The 25,817-nt window shown below is 32.9% G+C and overlaps 3 protein-coding genes across 8 annotated transcripts in view; 2 read left to right on the top strand and 1 right to left on the bottom strand.

Moving 5' to 3' along the window:
- Positions 1-14,224, top strand: part of LOC106051570 (cytoplasmic dynein 2 intermediate chain 2-like) — a 28,015-nt gene extending 13,791 nt beyond the window's left edge. For all 6 annotated transcript variants that reach the window (XM_056032244.1, XM_056032229.1, XM_056032262.1 and 3 more), the window contains 9 exons: positions 626-705; positions 851-903; positions 1,552-1,733; positions 2,278-2,417; positions 3,007-3,086; positions 3,187-3,356; positions 3,607-3,764; positions 9,913-10,121; positions 13,126-14,224. In XM_056032244.1, the coding sequence (XP_055888219.1) occupies positions 626-705; positions 851-903; positions 1,552-1,733; positions 2,278-2,417; positions 3,007-3,086; positions 3,187-3,356; positions 3,607-3,764; positions 9,913-10,121; positions 13,126-13,255 (1,202 nt within the window). In that variant the 3' untranslated portion in view covers positions 13,256-14,224. The remainder of the gene's footprint in view (positions 1-625; positions 706-850; positions 904-1,551; positions 1,734-2,277; positions 2,418-3,006; positions 3,087-3,186; positions 3,357-3,606; positions 3,765-9,912; positions 10,122-13,125) is intronic.
- Positions 14,225-14,226: 2 nt separating this feature from the next.
- On the bottom strand, positions 14,227-21,351 carry LOC106051571 (uncharacterized). The gene is made up of 5 exons (XM_013206769.2): positions 20,932-21,351; positions 18,349-18,640; positions 17,687-17,881; positions 17,009-17,247; positions 14,227-14,891 (listed from the first exon to the last, which is right to left on the bottom strand). The coding sequence occupies exons 1-5, from the start codon at positions 21,051-21,053 to the stop codon at positions 14,600-14,602; spliced, it is 1,140 nt and encodes a 379-aa protein (XP_013062223.2). The 5' UTR covers positions 21,054-21,351; the 3' UTR covers positions 14,227-14,599.
- A 265-nt stretch (positions 21,352-21,616) lies between these two features.
- On the top strand, positions 21,617-25,799 carry LOC106051574 (alpha-ketoglutarate dehydrogenase component 4-like). The gene is made up of 4 exons (XM_013206775.2): positions 21,617-21,870; positions 24,320-24,416; positions 25,090-25,208; positions 25,571-25,799. Exons 1-4 carry the CDS (start codon positions 21,811-21,813, stop codon positions 25,589-25,591), a joined length of 297 nt encoding a protein of 98 aa, XP_013062229.1. The 5' UTR covers positions 21,617-21,810; the 3' UTR covers positions 25,592-25,799.
- Positions 25,800-25,817: the final 18 nt, after the last annotated feature.

The following is a 25,817-nucleotide window of genomic DNA, read 5'->3' as shown; positions in this document are numbered from 1 at the left end:
TAGACCACAGTAAACAGTGAATGAAACCAGCACGTCTCGCATAACACTGATGCAGTCTATACACACACACACACTGGACATGAAACACGCACTGGGCAGGATCTTCTGACACGCTGGACGCACGCAGAAAATCAACTCAGTTACACTACAGGTTGTTAATTATTTTGTTTGATACAAACAAGGGAAATTAATCTTTCGGTATTCACAAATATGGCTAAATATGTAGGGTTTCATCCCCTTAAATATATTTGAACACATTATTTCTCTCACATCCATTCTTGGATCAAGTTGAAACCTTAAACAATTATCTATAAAACCTAACAAAACATGAATCTATCAAAACAATAAACCAACTGGTCAATTAATAATTGTTGATTTACTATTTTGGTTGATATCAAATAAGGGAAATAACTTCTAAATTTTAGAGATATAAATGTAAGTGCAGAGTTATTTCCTCTTATATAAGCTTTGTTTGTTTTTTAAAGAATTGTTTATACACTGCTTGTGTCTGCTATTTATTTAAAAAAAAGAAAAGAAACATTTTTATGTTTAAATATGTATCTTTTTACTATTTTTTTGTTATTTATTATGTTTCTTTTGTTTCACCTTTTGTAATCTAATTCAGATGTCTCTGATCTAAGTGAGAAAACTTTAGATACAGTCACATGTGTACATACACTAAATAGCAATGATTTAAATTTACAGGTAATGTACATTATAATTTCTATTGAAAACTTATGTCAACTTGCAATGTTTGCAAGCTTTGAAATTAGGAGTTTGTCATTTCAAGGGCTTGAGTTTTTGTTTGTTTGTTTTATCAATTTTAATATTTTAGTTAATTTTTCCTCAGTTTCAGGTGACCGGGCTGTCATGGAATTCAACAGGATCTACTTTAGCTGCTTCATATCCTTTAGAGATTGAAAACATTAAGTTAAACAAATTCAAGGAGAACTGTGGGTTTCATTTTTTAAGGTCTTCTACTGGGTTTTCTTAGCTTCATTGAAATATTATGTCTGGCCAGTAGTTTCACCTTGCATTGAATAGCTATCAGGGACGGATTGCTACTGGAAGCCTATATATTTGGGAAATGTTTCAAAGGAAAATAAATTGACATATTTAAATACAATAAAAATTTTAGTACCTAGTATTTATCTTTTTTTTTTTTTTTTTTTACAAAAAACAATAAATAAAAATATTAATTGCCTTTCTACTATTCCATAAAATAATAAATACAATATTGGAGTGAAGTCAATTTTGCATTTGTTTTATTTTAATCCTGATAAAAGCAAATCTTTATTTTTTTAAATTTTTTTGTTTTTTTTTGTTTGCTTTGTCTTAATTTTGAAGTTTATGCTAAAGTACAACTAAAGCTTTACTTTTTCATTGACAGTTGAAACCATTTAATAGATGAGAGAGAAGCAAAAATTTAATTAACCTAGCCTAATTTTTTAAATATGTTGCTGCTGTAGTAGAATTTTTAATAGTGGTCTTAAAAAATATTTATTTTGTAATCTTAAATTATGTAATGTTAAATTTCCTTAATTGTTAAACTTATGGAAGATTTGACCATGAAGATTGGTGCACACATAAAGCAGCTATTTGCACATGGAATTTAGACAGACGTTCTGTGAAAGAAGACAAACCTGATACATTTATTGACTCTTCTTGCTGTCTTATGAGTTTAGAATTCCATCCTGCTAACCCAGCCTGGCTTGCGGGTGGAAATTTTAATGGTACCGTAAATCACAATTGAACAGCAATAGTGTTTTAATTTTTTAACTGTTATATTACATTGGCTAGGCATGTATTGTATTTGTTAAAATTGCTTACATTATTTGCATGACACAAGTTTTATGTAGCTCAAAGGAATGCAGCTCATGTTTAGAGCATGGCAAATTAGCAACTGGTTTCAATGTTAGTGCTCTGTAGACTAAATCTTATTGCAATAGATTTAGTTTTTCATTGGCATTATTATTTTTATTAATAGCTGCCCTATAACAGAATACAAAGACCACATGTATCAAGGCATTTGTCAAGTTGTGCTTCTTGAATGAATCAAACAATTTGCTAAATTTTTTTACCCGGCCATTCTTTTTAATAAAAATTAGATATTCTCATTTTAGAATGAAAAATCAATGATAAAACTTACCCTTAAAATTATTATTAAAATTATTAGATTTCTTGGTCCAAAAAAATGTGCAGAAATAATCAAAATATGCTTTTAGTCTTTTGTTTATGCTTATCTCCTTTTTAGGCAATTATACAAATATGTTTCAGGGGAAGTAATTCTATGGGACTTGAGTCGAGAGGATGATCTTGTATTAGCCACTTCTGGAATCGGAGATGAATCCCATAGAGAGCCAGTTAGTAAAGTTTACTGGATTACAGATCAGAGTCCAAAAATGAAAAATTACAATGTTAGTGGTAATTATGATTAAAATATTGATTCCATCTCCTTTTTGTTTTTAAATTTAAAATCTAATAAAGTTCATGTTTTATAGAAACAGTTTTCTTTTCCAATATTACATTATTTCCAATTTCATTAAAGTGTCCTATGGATTTTAACCCTAAACTATTGTTTCGACATTGTTATTTCCATACTATTTACACAAGCAGTAAACCATAATGACCAAAATGTAAGAGGTAGTCAAGCCAGCAACTTATAAATTGAAATGCTTTTAGCCTAACATAAGCCCAACTGAAAAACACTTGTCCATAATAAAATTTTCTTAATGAGAGTGGTTTAATTTTTAGTCAAAATAATGACTTTTTTAAAAAACAGCTTGAAGCATTATAAATTGTGTCTGTATGATTGGAACTAACTTGATTTCTTAAGATTAAATAAAATAATAATAAAGAGCAGGGGAGCGGCCTTAGCAGTGCGCGGGCAATTTTTTTTTAAATTTATTTTTAACATTTGTCCTTTTCGCCATTAATTTATGACTTTTACAGAATGACTATTTTTCTTTTTCATGTCTATTGTACATGTACTTTTTTGTTTTGCAGATAGTTAGTGTAAGTGGAGATGGTAAAATATTAATATGGAGCATTGATTTGAAAAAGGGAAAACTAAGGCAACTAAAAAGGTACTTTAAAATTATTGTTCATTTTTTTTTTTAATTTTAAATGATAAAGTAATAAATTGAATACAAAATATTTTTAAACACATATTTCTTGCAATTTCAGCTTTTTACTTATGAATAAAGATTTACCAAGATCCATGAAAGTCAGAGGTGTGAGAAGTGACAAAGAAGTTGGTGTAACTTGTATCTCATTCAGCCATGAAGATCCTGATTTGTTTGTGCTGGGTTCAGAGAGTGGTTGTTTATTCAAATGTAGCCTTCATTCTAATGAAAGTAAGTCAGTCTTCTAGCATGCACTTGTTTTTTGAAAGTAAGTCAGTCTTCTAGCATGCACTTGTTATTTGAAAGTAAGTCAGTCTTCTAGCATGCACTTGTTATTTGAAAGTAAGTCAGTCTACTAGCATGTAATTTTTTTTTGAAAGTATGTCTTCTATCATGTACTTATTTTATGTATTTATTTATTTATTTTTGCGATTCTTCAGCTCTTTGAATTGATAATAAATAAATTCATTTTTTTTTTGAGGTCACAAGAAATCATCTGACCAGGCTTACTCCCCTGTGACCTTCACTTTCAATCCTCATCATGGACCAGTTCATTCTGTGGACTGTTCTAAATTTCATCGACATGCATTTTTAAGTTCAGGCATGGACCAGAGTTTACGTTTGTACAACATGTTGCAGGTAGCTTAAATTTTTAGTCTGCAGAAATAATAGGTCACAAGCAGGGCCGCTGTGAGGGGTGTGGCCACCTGCATATGAAAAAAAAATGCAGCCCCCCCCCCCCTTTTTTTTTTCTAGAAAAAAAATTCCATTAAGACAGAGCTGGACACTGTACCAAAAATGCCCTTTGATTTAAATCCAGTTTTTGCAGTCCATTCAATTTTTTTATTTCATATTCGCAGCGTTGTTGTGTCCCTTGAGTACAACCATGAACGATGAACAATTTCAGATTACGTGCAATCGGATATCTGTGAACTTGGTTCTTTTTTATTAACATTAAAAGCTGAAATTTTACATACTTCTCGCTTATATTTGTGCGACGATGACAGGGATCCGGTGTATTACAATGAACAGTGTAAATGATCATGATCTATATACAATTTCTTGATAAATTTGACTGCTCAACAGTGTTACATGGTATGGACGTGGATAAGTTAACTTGTTTTTTTATTTAAGTTAAAGTATAATCCGGAAAAAAAAGACTTGCAATACAAAAGCCATTGGCAGTGAAACTTTTTCAACGTTCTGTAAACTTTCATAATAAATATAATGGTTGTATTCTGATGAAATGTGCATTGTCTCCACAATCATCTGACATATGCGGATTCAGAGGTGCCTTCAAATGTTTCTAACACACCACTAGCACAAATGTTTTCTTGATTTTAATACAAAATAAATAATCCAAAGTACAATTCACATATACAATGACTTGAAATAAAAAACAGGCAGTGTTTCTCACATTTCTGGGTGGCGACCCGTATATAAAAATTTTTTATTCGAAACCCCTTAGAAGCTGGGGCCCAGCGGAGCATAGTAGGCTCCCATATGTCTGTGAGTTTTTTTTGTTAATGTAATGAAAAAGAAAATAAATTTGTTCATAATTTTTAGATTTATATTAACTTAACACTGTGTTCAGATTTATGTAAAGAAATTTCATTAAAACGAGTCCGTTGTTGTTTTCGGAAATTGTGTTGACTACATAATTTTAAAGCATAAAAAGTTCTTCCTGGGGATAGAAATGAAGATGCGGCAGGTTTCCGCTCAAGTCGGCAAGGGGTTTGATTCCAAGCGGGTCCCCAGCGCTGAGCATATTCCGGCGTTTTCAGCTTCAGAAATTCTTTTTCCTAGCATTTACATTGCTTTTTTTCTCGTAGCAAGAAGAGAGAATATAAAAAAAGGTCAATATTGATATGTTTTCTTTCAGAACGCACTATTCTTTCTTGTAAAAAAAAATTAGAGGGTCATGTTGATTAATAATAAAGAGGCAGCCCTGGTTAAAAGTATTATTTGAGGGACATTTTTGAAATGTTTTCTCCAAAAAGTTTTCACGTTTTTACCCTTTCATGTCTCAAGATCTTTCTGCTGTTTCACATTTGCGTCAGGTACTAACTTCATCATCGTCACGGCATAATGACAGAAAAATCACATAACCTCTTCTTACTGCAGCCTAGGTAACACACTCACTCCATTACTATTACTACGAAAAGAACATTAAAATGTATTTTAAACTAGTACCAAAAGAATTTGATGTAAATAATATTCTATTCTTAACTAACATCCATTTAAAATAAAAGTGAAATGTTTTTAAAATTGACTTTTTAATTACCTTTGCTAGATCTGCTTACAAGGCTCAAAACAGATATTACAAACAACCAGCGAAAATTGAAGACCAGAAATGAGTAGACGCCTATGGAAAAACCCATGGGAATCCCTCAAATCGTGCGCTGCTTTATTTTATTTTGTTCTAAAGTTTCTAAAATAATTTCTTTTGTAAGAAGCCCTGGTCACAAGAATATTAGGAAAACAACTCGTAAAGCAGGGTGAAAATGTGCATTGTGAAATTTCTGTCATATTGTGTAAGTTGGATAGCTTAAGGGGAGGGAAAATGTCAGAGATAAAAACTTTGCCAGCACTGCCCACAGACAGGACCAGCCTTAGATAATTGGAGCCCTTATGGAAGTGAATTTGGTGGTCCCAAATGAAAAATATACAGCGAAAGAATAAAATTTATGCAATTTATTTAAAACCTAGTGACTACAACAACAATATTGGGTACAGGTTTCGCTATTTCTTCTCTTAAAAAAATTGTTAGTAGTCCTATGCAAGGCCCCACCAATTGGAGGTCCTAGGGGTTGCCTAGTTTGCCTATGACTAAGGTGGACCAGCCACAGAATTGTTCACTTTATAGTCTAAAACATCCATCCATCCATCCCATACAGCCCATGGAGGGCTCTGGCCTGCTTTAACACATCCTTCCATTCAGATCTCTCCTGGGCCTTTCGTCTCCACACCCTAACCCCAAGCTGCTTCAGATCTGCTTCCACGTCATCTATCCATCGCATTCAGGGTCTGCCTTTGGGTCGCCTGCCTTTTGGTTTTTGCCTGTATACGATTTTCGCCCCTCTGTTGTCTGACATTCTTTCAAGGTGACCTGCCCAACGTAGTCTGTTCTTTTTTATTTCGTTCACTATTGGTGGGTCTTCATATAATTGATATAACTCATGGTTAGTGCGTGTCCTCCACCCTGTTTCATCCTGTATGGCACCATAGATTTTCCTAAGGATTTTTCTTTCCCAAGTGTTAAGTAAATTTTCAGATGTCTTTGTCAGTGTCCAGGTCTCACTTCCATACATTGCTGCTGGTCTTATTATAGTTTTGTATATTATTTTCTTGGTTTTACTTGAAATCATTTTGCTCTTAAATGGTGGGTGCTATAAAATGCCCTGTTGCCTGCTGCTATTCTTTCCTTTATTTCTGTTAGTAGGTCATTTTTTAAATTAATAGTACTTCCTAGATATTTGAAAGTTTGGACGTTTTCAAATTCGTGGTCTTTGATTTTGATATTTTGTCCCTCTGTTTGATTTTCTCTTGTCATTGTGATGTACTTGGTTTTACTGTCATTGACCTCAAGTCCTGCTGGTCGAGATGCTTCTTCTAGTTGTATGAAGGCTCTAGCGATGTCAGAGGTTTCTTTACCCAATAAGGCAATGTCATCGGCATAAGCAAGGTATTGTAGAGGTTGGCTGTATATCGTCCCTGTTGGTTGTGGACCCATGTTTTCTCTCCTGAAGTAGTTAGTAATAGTTCCCCTTGTGTTTATGTGTATATTTCTTATAACTCTCTCCAGTGTTAAATTGAAAAGCATGCAGGAAAGTGCGTCTCCTTGTCTTAATCCTCGTTTAATCCTAAATTCCCGTGAGTGTTCTCCTTGTATTATGACTTTGCTTTTTGAGTTGTTTAATGTCATATGTATAAGTCTTGTCAGCTTATTGGGTATTCCAAAATCCTGTAGTGTGTCATATAGGTATTTCCTTTTGATACTGTCTAAAGTCTAAAACTGTGACTTAAAATATAGAAATGGAAATTTTGTGTTCATATCAAATTAAAGATTTGCAACAAGTAATTCAGAACCTGTATAAGCGGTGTACTTCAAGAACAACAGTGGTGACTTGTTTAAAGCTGTAGTGAGACAAGGCTGCCTTCTTTCACCAGCTCTTTTCAATATCTTCCTTGAAAGGATAACAGAAGATGCTGTAAGCATTAAAGGAAGAAGAATTACTAACTTGCACTCTGCAGACAACATAGATGGTCTGGCAGGGACAGAAGAATTATTTAGATGACTTGCTGATGCGCATAGACAAAACGTCTGCTGCATATGGTATGCAAATCAATGAAGAAAAAACACATACTATGATCAATAGCAAACAGGGCTTTAAAAGGGACATCAGTATTGGAAGAGAAAAGCTGACAAGTTTCAGTAGTTTGAAATACCTCAGAGCTATTGTCTCAGATGAAGGAATCAAACCTGAACTACTGGTCAGAATTGCACAGTCCACTGCAGCACTTGCAAAACTCAAAACAATATGGAAAGACAAAGGCATAGCCCTCGACACTAAAATCAAACTGATGCTCTCCCTGATCACAGCCACATTCTTATATGCTTGCTAATCTGGGATGCTGACTGCAGATCTTGATTTGTTACAGAAAGATCATATGTGTCACTTAAAAAGACCACATTACAAATGGAGAGATTAGAAACAGGATTAATGTAGCCATTGGACCCCACAATGACCTGCTAGCTACTGTCAAATAAAGGCAACTCAAATCTTGCCATATCATAAAGTCTTCAAGGCTCACAAAGACCTACCTTCAAGGAAAAAATACCAGAAAAAAGAAGAGGCAAACAGAGAAAGTGATGGGAAATAATAGAAAAGAATGGCAGGCCTGTCATTAAAAGAAATTCTATCCAAAGCAAATGACAGAAAGAAATGTAGAAAGACAATCAACAAATCTTGTGTGGTACCCCAATGGCTCAGCAAACTAAGGGATATATGAAGTTGATGAAAGTTTGAGCAATATCTGGCATATATTTTTAAACAAGTTGTACAAATTACCATGGATTATGAAATAAGGATGGTGCTTCTACATTTCTATCACTCACAAAATTATTATTCCGAAGTTTTATTAGTGAATGCTGTGACAAGTCAAAAACTCGCTGTCAGAGTCACTCAAATTTATCACAGCATTAATTATTATTTTTCATTATTTATTTATTTTATTTTAATTATTTCCCCATCCTACCCCTAAATTCTCCACCCGCACCACCTTTTCCTCTCCAGGCTAGACTTAGTTGACCACATTGGAGATAGCTAAGGCGCGTCCTTTCATTTATCTGCCCTTGATCGGGGAAAGGTAAACACACAATCTCTTTTGATCTTATCGGCAGGATGTCTGACAGCCGCAGTGGACACCACCTTGTGTGAAATGCAAGTCAATCCTCCCCTTCCCCACCTCTCTTTGATCTAGGAGACCACGAGGACGAACACGCCCATCGACCTTCCCAATGTGCGAATCCCATCTCTTGTCGGACTTCACCCACGTGTAAGATAATTCTTAGCCTAGGACATTTCCTGTTTCCGCCCACATTTTCCAGGCCTATATAAGGTAGATCCAAACAAAGCCAGACTCTCTTTCATTTCTCATTCTGAGCAATCGAGTCTGGACTACTTCATTTATCCTTACTCCTAGAGGAATACCTGGTGCCTCCCTCAGGTGTCTGCCTATTTACCTATTTATGTGCTGAGTGCTATTCAGCACTGCACTTGCCTACTGAGATCTACTCAACTCTACTACTTGGCGCTATCGGCCTTGCCCGCCTATTCGACAGCCCACCTGTCAACCTATTAGGTGCGACGTCCCTATAGACTCAGGTCTGTGCGAGACGTCATAGCTACGCCAACCCTCTGCAACTCACTGGACATATCCTGTCAACTACGCTGCCCACGGCAGATCAGCTCTGCCCGCAGTACCCCCTGTGCCCACGGTAGCCGGCCACCCGCCCTACTGTGCCCACTACCGATATCAGAACTTTGGATTGAGACTCCACAAGAACTGAATCACTGGCGTCCCTCTATCCGCTAGAGCGCCACCTCCAGCTGCAGAACCTCAAGCCAGGACACAGCCAGCTGCGACATCAACGGGAAACCCAGCTAAGTCAGAGGACAAAGTGACATACTCTCTTATTAGGTGCAAGAGTGATGATTAAACATAGTATTATTTAGAGATAGATGCAAACCCTCCCCCTTTTTATTATTATCTGTAAATATTTATGTAAATAAACATTCTTCTTTTTAACTTTTGTATCTATCTTTCATTGCTTGTCTCGTTGCGTGTCTGCTCCCGATTCATATGCTGATAGGTTGGTGTGTGATAGCTTTAAAAATAATCATCCCCTAGACATTAAATGCGCCAAACACACATCACATTTCCCCACCTGTCACAAATGCTGTCAATTTTGGTAATAAATACTACTTAATGCTGAATAGAAAAGATATACTCACCTGTTTAGTGTAGCTGTAAATATATGTAAATATAGATACTAAAATTATGTTTCACTTTTTAAGACTGTTGAAATGTCCTTCGAAGTAGATTTGGTTTTATGCACTAAGTGTATTTGAGTGTTTGAACTTAATGTTACATTTCATATATTTTTTCAAATTTCAATGAATTTGGATAATCTCTTGAGTGATAATATAATGGGGTTTGACTTAAGTGTTTTTAATTTTTACATTTTTTTAAATGATGAAAATAAAAAATATTCCTATTTCAGGCTCCGCCAGTTTTAATTATTGAACCAGGTGAAGGTTATATATATTCATCCAAATGGTCTCCAACCCGTCCTGCTATTTTTGCTGCAGTATCAGAAAAAGGAAACCTTCTTATTTATGACCTTCATAGTGGCAACATGACACCTATCCATAAACTTGAAGCAAGTCCAAACAAAGTTCCTGTCTACAGCTTACAGTTCAACAGTCAGCAGTAAGTATTGCTTTATTGTTCTTTCTTTTATTATCTACAGTATAAAAGTTTTAGTCCTGACCACTCACCAATTCTCCCACTTTCCGTGGATAAAATATGAAAATTTAACATAAGCTTTATTAACTTAAGCAACTATGACAACTAAGCCATTTTTAAGATTGAAACCGTTAAATTTACCAAAAATGATTTTTTATTCACAATTTCTAACATATGCATTTGACATCTGACATTTTAAAGTTAAAGTACAAAACAATCATTCCTTCCACTTCAGCACTTATAACACTTTTTTTGGTGCATTACTTTCATTCTTTCTTCACAGATCTATACCTTTAATGAAATTCTCTTCTAAGTGTAGATAATTGTCAGAGTGTATGTGAGGGATTATCCTAGCTTAGATCATTGTGATTATCAAATGTGTTTTTACATGAGTATGAAAGTATGTGTGGAGAAAATTACTACAATTTGAAATTTAAAGACAGTAGTTACGATATGTAGAACAATTTTAAAACAACTAGATCTAGAAATATGCCTCTATTCTAAAGCAAAAATAAAGTCCTTAAAATTGTCACAGTGAATACAAAGGCCTATTAAAAATGTGAGCATTCATGCATGTTGTTTTTTTTGGAGGGAATGTATAATATGGTTCATGAAGATTGGTTATTCTTAATAAGGTACCTTTCTAGATCCATCCATGACTGACAAAATATGTAAATACTGGATTAAGTTGCTAATAGTGATGTTTCTCCTTGCAAACTTCTGTGGGAGGGGTGTTTCATTTGAAAGTATTGTGTGTATATGGTGGGGGCATTATAGTGTAGGGAGATAGAAGGCTACAACTAATGGGTCTATGAAGTATTTGTGCATACTCCATAATAGGAGTTTTGAGGCCATTTGATTGAAGGGATGAAAGAGACACAAATAAGGGTACTTACTGAGTAACTTTGCATAAGTGTGGTGTTACTTTTTAGTGAGTAATTTGGAAAATAATATTTCTTTCACCATCTTTATAATGTTTAACTTTTCTTAGTTCTCTCTTTTTCTGTTTATTTTCGGCATGTGAAAAAAAAAGAACATGGTGTTTGTGGTTCCTCTTTTTTATTTTAATTCACAGGACTCAAAATATTGTAAACTAGTCGACCAGCGACGCTATTTTGCAGGACCGGCCTTAGGCCACTGCAAACTATGCGATCGCAGGGGACCCCCACTTTCATAGGACCCACGCTTATTCAAGGTGTATAAATTATTAAATTAAACCATTTTATAAATTAAAACAGATTTCTCGCTTCCTCCTGTCAATTTACCAGGAGCTCCTGGAAATCTCCCGAAATTGCAAAATATATGAAAAAGTCCTTAAAATACACAGAAATTTATACACGAAAATTGTCATTTTGGGGGTGTCATTCAATATGGAAAGCGCCAATCCTACGCGCGATAAATAAAAACAGCTTTATGCATTAGCCGTAATTGTGTAATCTGGTGAAAGAAGCTTCTCGCACCACAAACTAATGAAGAATTACTTGAGGTCAACAGTTCTCAAAGATAGATTGAAACATTTGGTAATTCTTGCTGTTGAACGTGATCTATGTAAGAAACAGAATTATTATGATATATTGTATGACTTTGCTACACGCAAGGCTTGTAAAGTAATTCTGTACGTAGTAAAGAATGAATAAAATACATAGACGAATTTATTTTCTAAAACAAATTTCTTAAATTTCACTTATTATCCACTTCCCTTCTCAAACTTGGCCGTTTCACATAGGGCCCCACAATTGTTAAGTCCGGCCCTATTTAGTGACCTGTAAATATACATAGTAAATTACTTGTTCTCTTTCCATGACTTCTTGGTCACAATGGTTAAGTCCCATGCTGCTATTTAGTGTTTGTAAAATGTTTTACATGTTTCAGATGTTCCTTCAGAGTTGACGATAGTTTACTTCCTAGTCTAAACCTCTCTTAGGACGAAGGGGGATGGGAGCAGGCAGGGTTTGAACCTGGGACTATTGATAAATCCAAACAACAGTCCAGCGCGCAAACCGAACGACCAGGCAGCCATCTGTAGTGACTGGTGAATACCACTTGTTCTCTCCCCCACCCCCCTGTTGTTTTTTCGTGGGGTGACTATCCGCAGAAATAAGGGAGTGATCTTTCCTTTACTTCTTCTTTTCCAAACTCTTGAGCTATGAAGTGAATTATATATAGAGATAATACTATTTCTTAGAGTATTTGTACATCTTTTATGAAATTTAAAGTGACAAAAATGTGTTAGTTTTGTGATTTTTCATTATTTATGGATAAATCTTTCAGTATATTGATTTTTTTAATGAATTTTTGATACATTTCCTTTTTCTGTTCTCAGTTTTAACTTTTAAAAATAGTTTTTTGAGTTATTTATTTTATTTATTACATTTTCGTAGTCATATCATATTCCTTTAAAATAAAATAGGTTAGATTATATAATAAAATAAGAAAGGTTACATTTAGTAGCTTTATCCCTCTTGCACATTTTTGAAACAAATTGCTCTGAAAGAGTTAAAGCTGATGACAAAAACCTTTTTCTTGAGTTATAGTTATTGATCAAACAAGAATGAAAAATAGAGAGATAAAAAAAACCCTGTTGAAATCTTTTAGTGATAAAAATATTATGTTGGTTGACGACTTAGTACTATTTTTCATAATTTGAAAATGATATATTTTAGATTTCAAGATGTGTTTCAGAATTGAAGAAATCATTTTATTCATCTCCATTGATAATAAAATACTATCACAAAAAAAACTCTTTATAAAAAATCATTCTCACCTTAATACTACTAAATATCTATTGACAATAATTATCTGGTATTACACAAGTTTGTCAGATTGGCCAGTCCTTACAATTTCATGCAAGTTTTCATTTTTATAGTCAGATAAGGCTAATTATGAAGAATACCTCATCTGTTTCTATTTATGATAAGATTTTTTTCTACACATTTCTTTTTTTTTTTTTTTTTTACTATACCTACAGAAAACGTATTTTAGCAACTGGTGATGGACAAGGATACATCAGAGTCTATCGATTACCTGAAAAATTGACATCTTTAATAGTGCAGGATAATGAGGTTTTAGAGGAGATAATGAATACTGGTTCGGATTAATTGATAAACTGTGCAATGCATGTCTTCATGATTACAGAATTTTAATCTTCATTTGACCATTGCTGGATTAAACTGCTCTTTATCTTCTTGCAATTGGATTTTTAAATTTTTTTTTTTTAAATTTCTAAAGACTTGTATTTGATTTGTGATATGGAAAACAAATTAATTCTTTTTTATATAGAATTGAAATCATTGCAGTGTTTTGAATCTTTCAGTAACCTGATTAGAAGCATGTCCATTTTGTTGCACTGATTTGATCAAAAGTCTTACTAGATATAGTATCATATCATGTAGAAGGATTATTATTTTCCTTGAGTCAGAAGAATATTTAGCCCAGAAGTGTAGAATTCTAAGAAGGACTGCTGGAGATTTGTTAAGGTAGCTTTCAAATAATGTAGATGATTTAATCTACTAATCATCTAATTCACACACACAAAATAAACAAGGCAACATGTAAGCCCTTCAGACGATTGCCAGCCCCTAGTACAGACTCTGCCTATCATCAATCCATGCTGTTCTACAAGAAGTTTGGGCAAGGATTAAAACGTTTTCTGAAGGAATGTTCGAAACCTTATTTTTTTTTAAAAGTACCCCAATATGCACAAGGCAGTTACAAATGTAGTCCAAAGTCCATGTAGTTGTAATAGATACCTAACAGCATCATCTGTTGATAATTGGTCACAGAGTTAACAACCTCTTGGGGAAAAAACTTTATCACAGTGTATGATACCTTAAAATTATTAAGTCTGATTGATGATTCATTCATCTTAAAAACTGTAAATTATATGATTTTGTACAAACCTATAAAGTCTGATTTATTCATTATGTAAACTGTAAATTATATGATTTTGTACAAGCAACACAATAATATGAATAAAGTAATATCAAAATAAAACTTGACTCAAGACAAAAGATTCATATATAGCTTTAACTGTAAAATAGTCAAAATAAACTTAATCATAACAAGCATAGTCTGTGTGTGTGTTTATTTTTTTTTACCTTCAATCTTTTAGTTAAGTACAAATTAGCCTACCCCTTTTTCTTTTTTAAGATATTTCCTTTTTTTTTTTAACCTCTTCCAGTTTGAATAAAATATTTTGCATTTTTTAAAAACTACTGCATAGATCTAGAATTTGTTTAATCCCTTTCATCATTCAAACAATAAATATATTTACAAATAAAAGTACAACCAACAAATATCATTCTAGCATTCCATAAGTAAATATGTAAAATGCCACAGATATACATTTGTTTACTTATAATGTACACTTGTATGATCATAGTTAGCTATTAATACTTTGTCATTTACACTACAGACATACAATATTATTTGGCATAATTTTATCACCCCTTTTCACCATTCAAATCATTTGAACTATTGAGCAGTTTCAATATTAAATCCAATTTCTGATTTAGTTCATTTTTTGTAGTTTCTAAATTCTGATTGAATTCTTCCTTGGTTTTAAGCAGAGCATCATGAAACTCCATTTTGACTTTATTTACTTTTTCATCAACTATGCCAAGCAGTTGTAAATGGTCTTTGGACAGGAATAAAGAATAATCTTCACCATCTTTGGAACTGCATGTTGGTGAAAAACTACCACCAGTGCCAGAATCTGGTGTTTGACATGATAATCTGAAAAAAAAACCAAAAACATTTAAGTTCATTAAATTATTCATTATTATTATTCATATGAATCACTACAACAATCAAACAAAGATTAGTGATTCATTGAAACTATTATTCAATAAAGTGTTTTAAGGAGCTCTACTATTAAGCAGTTTTTAAAAAAATGGAGAAATCAGCAGGTGGAGTTATCAACAACCCAGTGCCAGAGGAAGAATCAGGAACAGGTAATGATAAGATTGAGCTCAATGTAAAGAAGCAAAGTTATTTGTTCTTCCTAGTCCTAGTGGCCAGCACAACGACCAATCACCTTTACTTTTCCCCAACTAATATCAGTTACCCACTAGAGCTGGGTGGACAAAATTTAAAATCCCAGGATTCGAACCCCAATTCGGAAGCAAGTGCTTTACCGCTCAGTCACCATGGCCCCCTAAAGTATACTAAATGAGTCACTTGAAAACAAATATTGTTATCTATATATTAATTTTACACTTAACAACCAGTCAATACATTTCCTAACTTATTATATAATTAGTCAATGAAATGTTAAATTCTTTGAGTTATGCATATGCTTTAATTTAAGAATTTTTTTTACATGACAAGTACATTTGAACCTCTGAGTTAGTTTTGTGAGGATGCCCACTTCCAGGACTCACTTCTACCTGTCAATAGCCAACAGCACTGGCTTATTGATACTCCTTCATGTTGTCTTATTAGTTTGTATTTTGAATATTCCTTATGAATATTTTTGGTAAACTGTAGGATAATATTGTCAGAACAATTTGTGTCTCAAAAATTACCTCATAAATTTGGGGAGCTACTCCTGTTTTCCAGAAAAATTATGGGCATGTAGGATGAAACATTCAGAATTAAATTATTTTTTTTTTAAACATTTGAGAATAAAGTAACTAGAAATAATGAGTACAGTATTATTTTTAGTATGACAGACTGCCAAAAATACTTTTACACATTTTTCAGTCTGGAATATAGTATGGAATATCAGAATTGTACCACAACTGAGAAAATTATTCATTGATGAAGCCTATTTAACCTCTGAGTTAAGTACCAATCAACGTATAGATCTGGGCACATTGTGTTCACCCCACCTTTTCTGTTTCGCCCCTCTCCCCACAGGTGGGCTTAGCGTGACCTCCGTGACCGCTTGTAAGCTAGTCTAGAGAGGAGAAAAAAAAAGCATACGAAATGCGTAACGCGACGGGTTAAATGCGTATTTGCGTACTGGCGGTCATTTTTGGGAGATTTTGCGTAACGAGTACACATTTTGCGTAACGGTAGGCAGGTCTGCCTCTGTAAAACTGAAATTAAGAAAGATTTTTATGGTCATGATTGGTAAGAATCTTTCCAGCATACTGGAACATGCTAAAATTGGCCAGTTGCGAGTTGAATAAGGGATGGCAGTGACAAACAAGTCTGACAAGTTTTGCAGTTCTGGAAACCATGCAATATTAACAGACTTATGTCATGGACTAATAACGTGTTATCCTAAAAGCCAGGCAATAGGTCTTATCAGAGAAGTAGATGGAAATATAGTCCAGAGGCAAACAGTTAGTTTCTAGTCGCTAAAGTTAAATGAATATATGTTTATTAGTGCCCTTTTGAAGTTAATGACACAGTTTATTTAAATCTTTCTTCAATGTAATTGAGTTTTTGCCTTCTTGTTGCATCAGATCCAATACCATCTTGGCTAGTGTTGTAGAAAACAGGGAATGTACGGGGTAAGGATAGTTAGTATTAAGTTATCATTCAAGGTAGATATATAAAGGAAGGCGACTTAGGGGAGATAAAAAGAAAAAAAAAGGGAAGGACAGGGGTAGTTAATATTAATATAGTTGCTTGAAAACCTTTGGTAAAATTTTGTAAGCTACCTTAATTCATCTATGAAAAATGGCCAGTTTAATTTTTTTTAAAAAGCATCATTAGCCTGGAGAAATGAAGCACCTGCTTTAGAAAAAAATTATTAAATTTATTTTGATATTTGCAAAGATTCCATAAGTTCTAACAAATATATGAAAGATGATTGGTGGGTATAAAAAACTCATAATTTACTTATGTAAAGGCATAGTGCGGTGGTTGTATAACCTAGGGGAAAACATTTGCAATCTTACTTTTTTACTACACCTTCCTCTCTTTTCTTTGAAACACTGCCACATGCAACTTGTAGAAGAGCATAAAAGTCAGGCCCCAGACTACCATTGAAAAATGAGTTGTCCTGTTGCAATGCTGCATCAAAGCCTAGTATACCATTAGCCATGCCAGACAAACTCTCACTGGATAAATGTTGACTTAGTAAGCTGAAAGGCTGAGATTGTAATTTCTCTATTTGTCCTTGTGTTTTTATTCTATTCTGTTAACAAAAAGAACAAAAAATATATGGAGGCCAACACAATAAGAGAATAGTTACTTATTGTTAGGGGAAAAAGGGGATTTAGCGGTGAATGAACCCTAACCTTAAAACATATTTAAAAAATAAAAGATAACATTAAACTCACATCTAATTTAAAAGCTGAGTAGGAATATATGTTATAAATCTAGCTTTGTTGTCAAAGTGCTATTTTCTCAGTACTTGAAAAAGACAATGCATTGACATCTACACAATGTTTAAGTTACTTTAACAAGAGTAAGTACTGAATGAATCCTCAGTTTAATCATTATAAACCAGTAAATGTATTTTATAGAAACAAACTGCAATGTGATGACCCTTAATCATTAATTTATAGCCAAAAACAACAACTAATATTTTATTTTGAAATTTGATTCAAGTTTTAATACAAAAACTTACTAACTTGTTCAAACTGCTGCATTGTTTTAAGAAAGTCTCTTGCTTTGTGTGAGACAGTGTCACCCATAAGTTCAATTTCTTTTTGTAGTTTGTGAATATCAAATGTTCCCTTGCTAAAGCTAGCATCATCATTGCTTTCGGTTAAAAAGACTATGATGGATTGTAAGGTAAATGATGTCCTTCCACCAAGGGATAAAAACTGAAAAATAAAGTGTTCTTATTTGACAGTCTTTGAGCAGCTCAATTACTGTTAACAATTGTAATGCAATAAAGCAAGCAACAAGTCAAGCTTTATTTATTCAGAATAGCTCTACTGCTTTGTTATGAGAATCAAGAAGCTTTTAAATATTTAAATTGAAGACTCTTTAAAGTACCGTACAAAGAAAAATTAGTGTTTCTAAACCTCTCATTTGGTAATGCCTCATCCTAACATCTAAAAAATGTCCAAAATAGACTCCATTTTATACACATTTAACAATCATTAAATGTTCAACTGTATTATTGATTATATCTCCATTTTCCCACTGTTGATGTTAATTAATTATAATTTCATTTTTTTAATATTCTACAACAACAGCTGAATTTAAGGTCTTATTTTATTTCAGGCAGTAACTAAAAGCAAAAACAAAATATTTAAAAGGTATATTCTTTTTTTACTGAGCATACCTTAATAGATAGGTCTTTGTAACTGTCTTCAAAAGAGCATCTGGAAAGATATAACTTTTGATTTTCACATCTTGAACTATCTGCATTGTTGCTTAACTCAGAACCTCTAATGGTACACAAATATCCTCCAGTATAGTTACTAATCTCCAAAGTTCTTGATTCACTAACTATGCAGATTCCATTAATTTTTGACAAACAATGTTTTGAACAAACCAAATTTAAAACACAATTTTCTGAATTTACTTCATCACTTTGACTTAGTGTGATTTGGTCATCAAGTACTGCTTCAAGACTGTAAAAAAAGAAATTTTTTTAGAAAGTTATATATATATATATATATATATATATATATATATATATATATATATAATACTAGATTTGGCAGGCTGTAGCATGGGAGCTCTCAACCTAAGAAAGCAATTTAAAAAAAACTAGATCTAGAACAGACACAAATTTTTAATTAGAGATTTTATTTAATTAAATGAAAAACAAAAACATAAAAATACTTTAAAAAAAAACAAAGCTTATATTAAGCGTACTTGTATCAATTAGTTTGGATCAGTCATGTAATTAAATTTGCAATATATCTAGGCTAACAATAACAAGGTTACAAAGACAGTTTGTGTGGAAACACAAACTCAAAATCGGCCCCCGAAGTGGTCCACCCAGGTAGACTTCAATATTTTCAGAAAGAACATCCGAATGAAATTATATCAAAGACAAATGAGAGATAAGAATGGAGAAAGAAGGTTGACATATCTTGTTTAGTGCCCCAACGGTCCAGCAGATTAAAGGATAGGTGCAAGTGAATGCAAAGTTAGATGTGAACCTGGCCTAACTAATTCCCCTTTCAGACCTTGTGGTCTATAGGGCAGATGATGTAAAGTTCATCTGTTTTTGTGGCCTATGGTTAACGAGGGTGTCATGTAGCCAGCACAACGACCAACCGCCTTTACTTTTACCCAACTAATGTCAGGTACCCATTAGAGCTGGGTGGACTCAGAGGCGCCCAAAGATTCCAAAGTTGAAAATCCCAGTCAATGTTTCTTTCTCCCCTGGATCGGAAGCCAAGCGCTTTACCGCTCAGCTACCGCACCTCCCCTGGCCTAACTGAAATCTTATCATTGATGATATTGTTTTGAAAAGGCTCAATCTCTTATTCGAATCCTAAAAAAAAACGAAAAAAAACAAAAACTTTCACAATTTAAAATATGTTCAAGAAACTGCAGTTTACAAGATTACTATTCGTTTTAAATTAGGTCTAACTTATAATGCATACTAAATAGCTTTTTCTCTTTCAAAAACTGCTTGCAAAGTGATTTTAAAAATTAGATTTTTCGCTTTCAGAAAAAAAAAAAGTAGCTGTTGCATCAGAACTTTGAATGGTCTAAAATATTGTGATGTCGGATTTTCACTATCTTTTCTAGTTTACGAGATCTAAACAGGACAGACAGACATTTCACACAAAACTAATAGTGCCTTTTCCCCTTTCGTGGGCCGCTAAAAAAGCATTTATTAAAAAAAAAAAAAGGGGGGGGGGAACAACCTGAATTTGAACTAATGGCACAAGCCTTCTCAGGCTTCTCATGCCTACATGGTAACCACTCTGCTAGTGGAGAGCATATGAACATGGAAGACTGTATAGTTCTCTATTGTTTCTATAGTCTCTTCCTATTTTTCATGATATGTTCACTAAGACTCAGGTGACAATGTATAAAGGGGACTAATTCAGCTCATATGACCACTTCAGTCAAGTACAATTTCTTTCCCGTATTTGAGATACGAAACAAAAAAATATTTTTTTTATTGATTCTTGTGTTGTCAGGTAAAAGAAAAATTGTGCAAAATTTTAGCTAGACCCTAGATTGGGTGTGGGAGAAATAACGTGTACAAACTTTTAACCAGACAGACAGACATAGTGAGTTGATTATATATAAGCTTTGTAATAAACATATGCCTTTGTATTTTATAAGATAAAATAGATATATTTAGATTTGGGTAGTTTTATTTAATTCGCCCCGAAAAACCATTCTTATGCTTTTTAATCTTTCTTCTGTCACATTAGTAATGTGGCTTATTTTTATTTTGCAAAAGTGCATCTTTTTCACTTGGGTGTCATGTTCTATTAGGTGTCACCTGGTGCAGCCAGCATAGCCCACCCCCCCTTAATGATGCCACTGATGTAGACTATCATCACTATGATTATGTCAAGTATGTCTGCTATAGATTCGAGTCTAGTAATCTAAGTATAGTCACTTAATCTAGGACTAGATCTAGACTAAACTAGTATCTAATTAATGACATGTCTCATATTATATATATATAATATAGATCTAGACTATATCTATAATCTATATTAAAATATTATTATTATAGACATAGAGTCTAGATTTAGTCTAGTAATATATTATCTATCTAGATATAGAGTCCAGTAAAATACAATTGTCAGTACAGTGACGACAGTGACAGTCATCATACTTGTCACAGTCACTACTGAGTCAGTTACTGAATTAGATCTTAATCTGTCTATTAGATATTATAAATCTAGACATTAAAATCTATATTTAAAAAAAAAAATTCAACCTTAACAAGCGTGAATACTCATGAAATTCATGATTAGGTGGATCAAAACTGCAACTAATAATTTTAGAAAGTGATTTGTCTTGCTTCCATGAGAAAGCTGCAGAACAGTAGGTGGAATTCATACTTTGATACTTGATATTGATTCTTGTCTTAGTCTTAGATAAGATTAAGGCTTAATACTTAATGATACTTAATATATTTAATGCCTCCTAGTCACTAGTGCCTCTAGACTCTAGGTCTAGAATAGTATAAATATAAGTTAAATGAGTATAAGTATACTAGATCTATAACTATATCTATCTAGATCTAGGTCTACTATCTAGATTTCTGATCTAGAATTCTAGGTCTAGATTGACTAGATCTAGCTAGAGGCTAGATTTACTATGATTTAAATCTAGAATTATATCTAGATTATAATTATTCTAGCTCAATCAACTCAATCTATAAAAAAAAAATATATGTTCTCTACTACTCTAGCTCTAGAATAGATCACAAGATGTACACTCTAAATCTAGATCTAGATCTAAATTTTCTAATCTAAATCTAGATCTATCATTCTAGATCTGTGTAAATCTAGATTCTAGATCTATAGAGTCTAGCATATAATCATATAATGATATAATCTAGACAGTCTAGATGTAGATGAAGTGTTGAATATTATTTCCATAGCGCAGTTATTCCCCCTCCCCCCATTGCCAGTTTCCGGTATTTATTCTTCTATTGTCATTGAATGTTGTTCAATGGCATAGAAGAATCGTAGACTAAGTAGATCTATAAACAGAAGCATTATTGCTGTTATTTTATCTTTATAGTAAACCTTTATCAAAATATCTTAGAGTAGGGAGTACTAATTACGATTATGTGAAAGTCTTCCATTTAATGCATAGTCTGCCTTTGTTTAGAAGCAATATGGCTGCAGCGGCTGTGAAAACAGTTTTAGTGAGTACAGACTGAGACTCAGACTGTAACAGACTCATGAGACTGAGTCTTAGAGTCTAAATTGAAGTTAGAGACTGAGACTATTGAGACTAGTCTAGAGATCTAGAGTCTAGATCTATATATGTCTAGGTAATCCTGTAGATCATAAATTGAGTTTTGAGATGAGTAAATTGTAATATTTATGACTGTCTCTAGACTCTAGAAGTAGAAGTAGATTACCTTCAACTCAGAAGGAACATCGGAAACGTGAAAAACTTTTTTTACAAACAAACATTTAATTTACAGACAATGAATAGCTGAAAAATAAAATTGTTACAAATGAACCTTTCTGTTTATCCTTTATCAATGACAATCAGACAATGATGCAGTCACAGAAACATTATAGTTATAGTGATGTAGACACTTAAGCATATATATAATTTATTTTTTATAAATGTTAACTAACATTTGTGGTAATTACTAAATGTAACATCTACATTCCAGTATTATTCACTACATTTCACCAAAACAGTTTTTTATTTCCTCTTTTGAATAGGGAGAGAAAGATGGTAAAAAGTAACAACCTGTTGAATACTGGTACATATCTTTGTATTACACGTCTACTTTATCTTTTCTCTTCTGATCAACCAGATGTTAGATATTGGACCTCTTGCATGTGCAACAATAATACTTTCGTCACAGGAAGAGTTTTGTAAATTTGGGACAGCAAGCAGTCTTATGAAAATGCTATTAGCAGTTAGACTAGTAGATTACTAATCGCTCATTGAATTTGATTAAGTTGACAGCATCAAAAAAGTGTTGTTTTAATATACATAAAAATCACTATTGAAATCTGTCATACAAAGAAGTGACAGTGTAATACACTTGGGATGGGAACAGGGAGTGTTTTCAAAATACACTTCATCAATGGAAATAATATCCTACAAAGTTGCTTCCCTTGTTAGTAAAGCCTTAAAACCTTTGCTCACAGTTCTTCTATATTTTTGAAACAGTGTTGCCAGAATACCATATTTCTCCGCAACAGCTTTCTTGGGCTTTTTTTTTGTGGTCAATTTCCTGCAACAGTGGCAGTTTTAATTGTAAGACTTTGTACTTGAAGAAATTGATGATGCCATACAATTTAGAATGTAGAAAATAGTTATTACAACACAATGCATATTGTATGGTATGTGCAAAGAGGAGACTTGGGAGAGGTGTCAGTCTTTGTCCTACACTAGGCACACCCTCCAGACTAAGACCATTGTAACTTTGAGAAATGTTTAGAATTGGTCAAAGGGAAATAATTCAATAATTATCATTAAGAAGAGAGTACACATAGAGTGACTGTCATCAATATGTTTCAAAATGAGGCAAGAGTCTGCCAGCAGTGGTGTTTTGAAGTCATATTGTTTTCATATAGTTGAGTGTATAAATACAATATTATGAGAAGGGCATCATTTTTTTTTTTTTTGTGTGGAAATAGATTGAGAATAATGTAAGAGAATAGTATATAATTATCCATATTCTGGATTTATGTTCTTGACAAGGAGAGATACTATTTTACTAATAAATATTTGTGTTTAGGACCCGAGTTGTTATTTCTATGGAATGACTATGTTTCTAGTTGTATAAACTTAAAATAAGAATTAATTAGTAATTCTTATATATTGTGACAACCAGTGTCTGGTATTTTACAAAGATCAACACCTATATAATATTGTGTAAAATACAGTACGCAATGAACACATAAAATGCATTGCTAGAAATTGATTGATATGATAGCAGTGTGTTGAAGTAATAACTTCTGGCACAGAAAATAGTGAATGTTTAATCAACATGGCATAAGTCCATTAAAAGGTGAAGATAACTTAACGCTTAGGGTAATGAAATTAAAACTAATATTCTACATAAATATTTTGCATAGCATTCTCAGTAAAAAGTTCCCCTTTCAGACCTTGCAATCTATAGGGCAGATGATGTTAATGTCATCTGTTTCTTTGACCACTGGTTAAAGAGCAGGGTGTCTTGTGGCCAGCACAACAACCAACCACCTTCACATTCCCCGACTTAAGTCAAGTTCCCATTAGAGTTGGGTGGACTCAGGGGAGCCCTAAAAGTACAGAAATTCAAATCTTCAACAAGATTTGAATCCAGAACCACAGGTTCGGAAGCCAAGCGCTTAAACACTCAGCCACTGCGCCCCTAGCATTCTCAGTATCACATGTAAAATACCAGAACACATCATTTATCAAAACTAACGACTTAGCAGAGTTTAAGAGAACATGCATGACTAGATTGACACATGAAGATAGTCCATTTCAAATGAACTTTTTTTTTTCAATAAAGACAAAGTAGAAAAAAAAAACATGAAGATAATTTAAATTCAGCAGAACTTCGACTTATTTGAGTTTGATTTATCTTGATTACACTGTGTGCAATTTATTACAAAGCTTGAAAAATGTATTTTCAGAAAACCGTCAAACCTCATGTCCCATTGATTAAATTTCCAGCTCGCACACCAAATCTACCACAGTCAAATACTTTTGAAGGAGCTGTCAGTAAAGCAGGTAATAAATAAGTTTTAATTATTATAAATGTATTTGTTAAAAACCAACACTAAGTTTCATTATTTTGGTGTCTTAATTAAAGCTTGTTAGTGGGTTAAGTAAATTATAAGATGTGGTTAACTCAATATAGCTTAATTTTCTTGCTTAGGGACCATAGTCCAGTTACATACACCCATGCGACAAGGATGAACATTTTTTAAAAACCCTTGCCCTTTATTAAAACATTTTGGGATTAGAACATAGGAGCTTTAGTCCAATATTTCAGTTTTATAGAACTAGAGCACCATGAATTGATTACTAAGCTTAACATTAATGATACAAGTTGTAAGTATGGTACCATACATGGTAAACAAAGCAGTAAATAGTTTTCAAACTTATTTTTTTGTCAAGAAATTCTGCTTTATTTACTCAGGTTTGTTTCTCTATTTAGTATTTTTTCTTCTGCTTAGCAATATTGGTGTTCATATGAAGATAGCAAGTCTAGTTTGTACTAATTAGCTCAAAATACCGGGTACTTAGCTTAACCATTGTTGTTATAATGGCTTTTAAGAAATGCCCTGTCAAAAAAGGTTCAATTGTCCATTGTAGCAATACTTATTTGATTAGTTAAATGTTTCATGTTTTAAACATGTTTTAAAGAAAATTTGCTTAACTTTTTTTTGTTACTTTTCAGAAAATAAATCTAATTCAACCAATAGTTTAACATCTAACAGAAAAGCAATTGATTCTGCTCAGCTACCATTTAAATATCGTAGAAAACCTTTGACAGATGAAGAAATAGAAATAATTGAGGTAACTATTACATCCTAATTGAAAATACTATTACTTTATGGCCTTCTAAAGGGCAAGAAGTCTCCATTTATTATTGTTAGTTCACAGAAAAAAATACTTATATTTTAATTGTTTATTAAATAACCTCAATCAGAATAAATTTTTCTGAAACTTTCTTAATTAGTTGAATTTTTTTTAAAACTAAAGAACTCAAGTTGTTTATATAAAAGCTATCCACTGTATTATTTAAAATACAAAAGTAAAAAAAAAAAAACAATCTTTCATTTCAGAATGTGATATTTTGTCTAATGTTAATCATGATTTAAAATGCCTAGTTCTATAAACATTTTTTTAAAATTACAACCCCTTTTTTTTATTTTCAGAAAGGAGGACTGCTTAAGTAACATGATAAATACTGTACAAGACCAGTATATCAATCAAATCAGTTCTTGAGTGAAAATATTACTTAAGTTTGCTGATCATGGTTATATTGAATGATTATGTATATAGAAGTAGGCATTCCAAGCTTAATCCATGCAAATTGGTCTGTTGCCTTTGCTAAGTTAGTTTGGATTTCCTTATAAAAATGTGTTAATAAAGTATTTAAATTGATTTTTATTCTTACCAGTA

This window comes from Biomphalaria glabrata, chromosome 1 (genome assembly GCF_947242115.1).
Source record: "Biomphalaria glabrata chromosome 1, xgBioGlab47.1, whole genome shotgun sequence".
Taxonomy (NCBI): domain Eukaryota; kingdom Metazoa; phylum Mollusca; class Gastropoda; family Planorbidae; genus Biomphalaria; species Biomphalaria glabrata.
The sequence above is the reverse complement of the archived record's forward strand: the minus strand, read 5'-3'. Positions and strand labels throughout refer to the sequence as shown.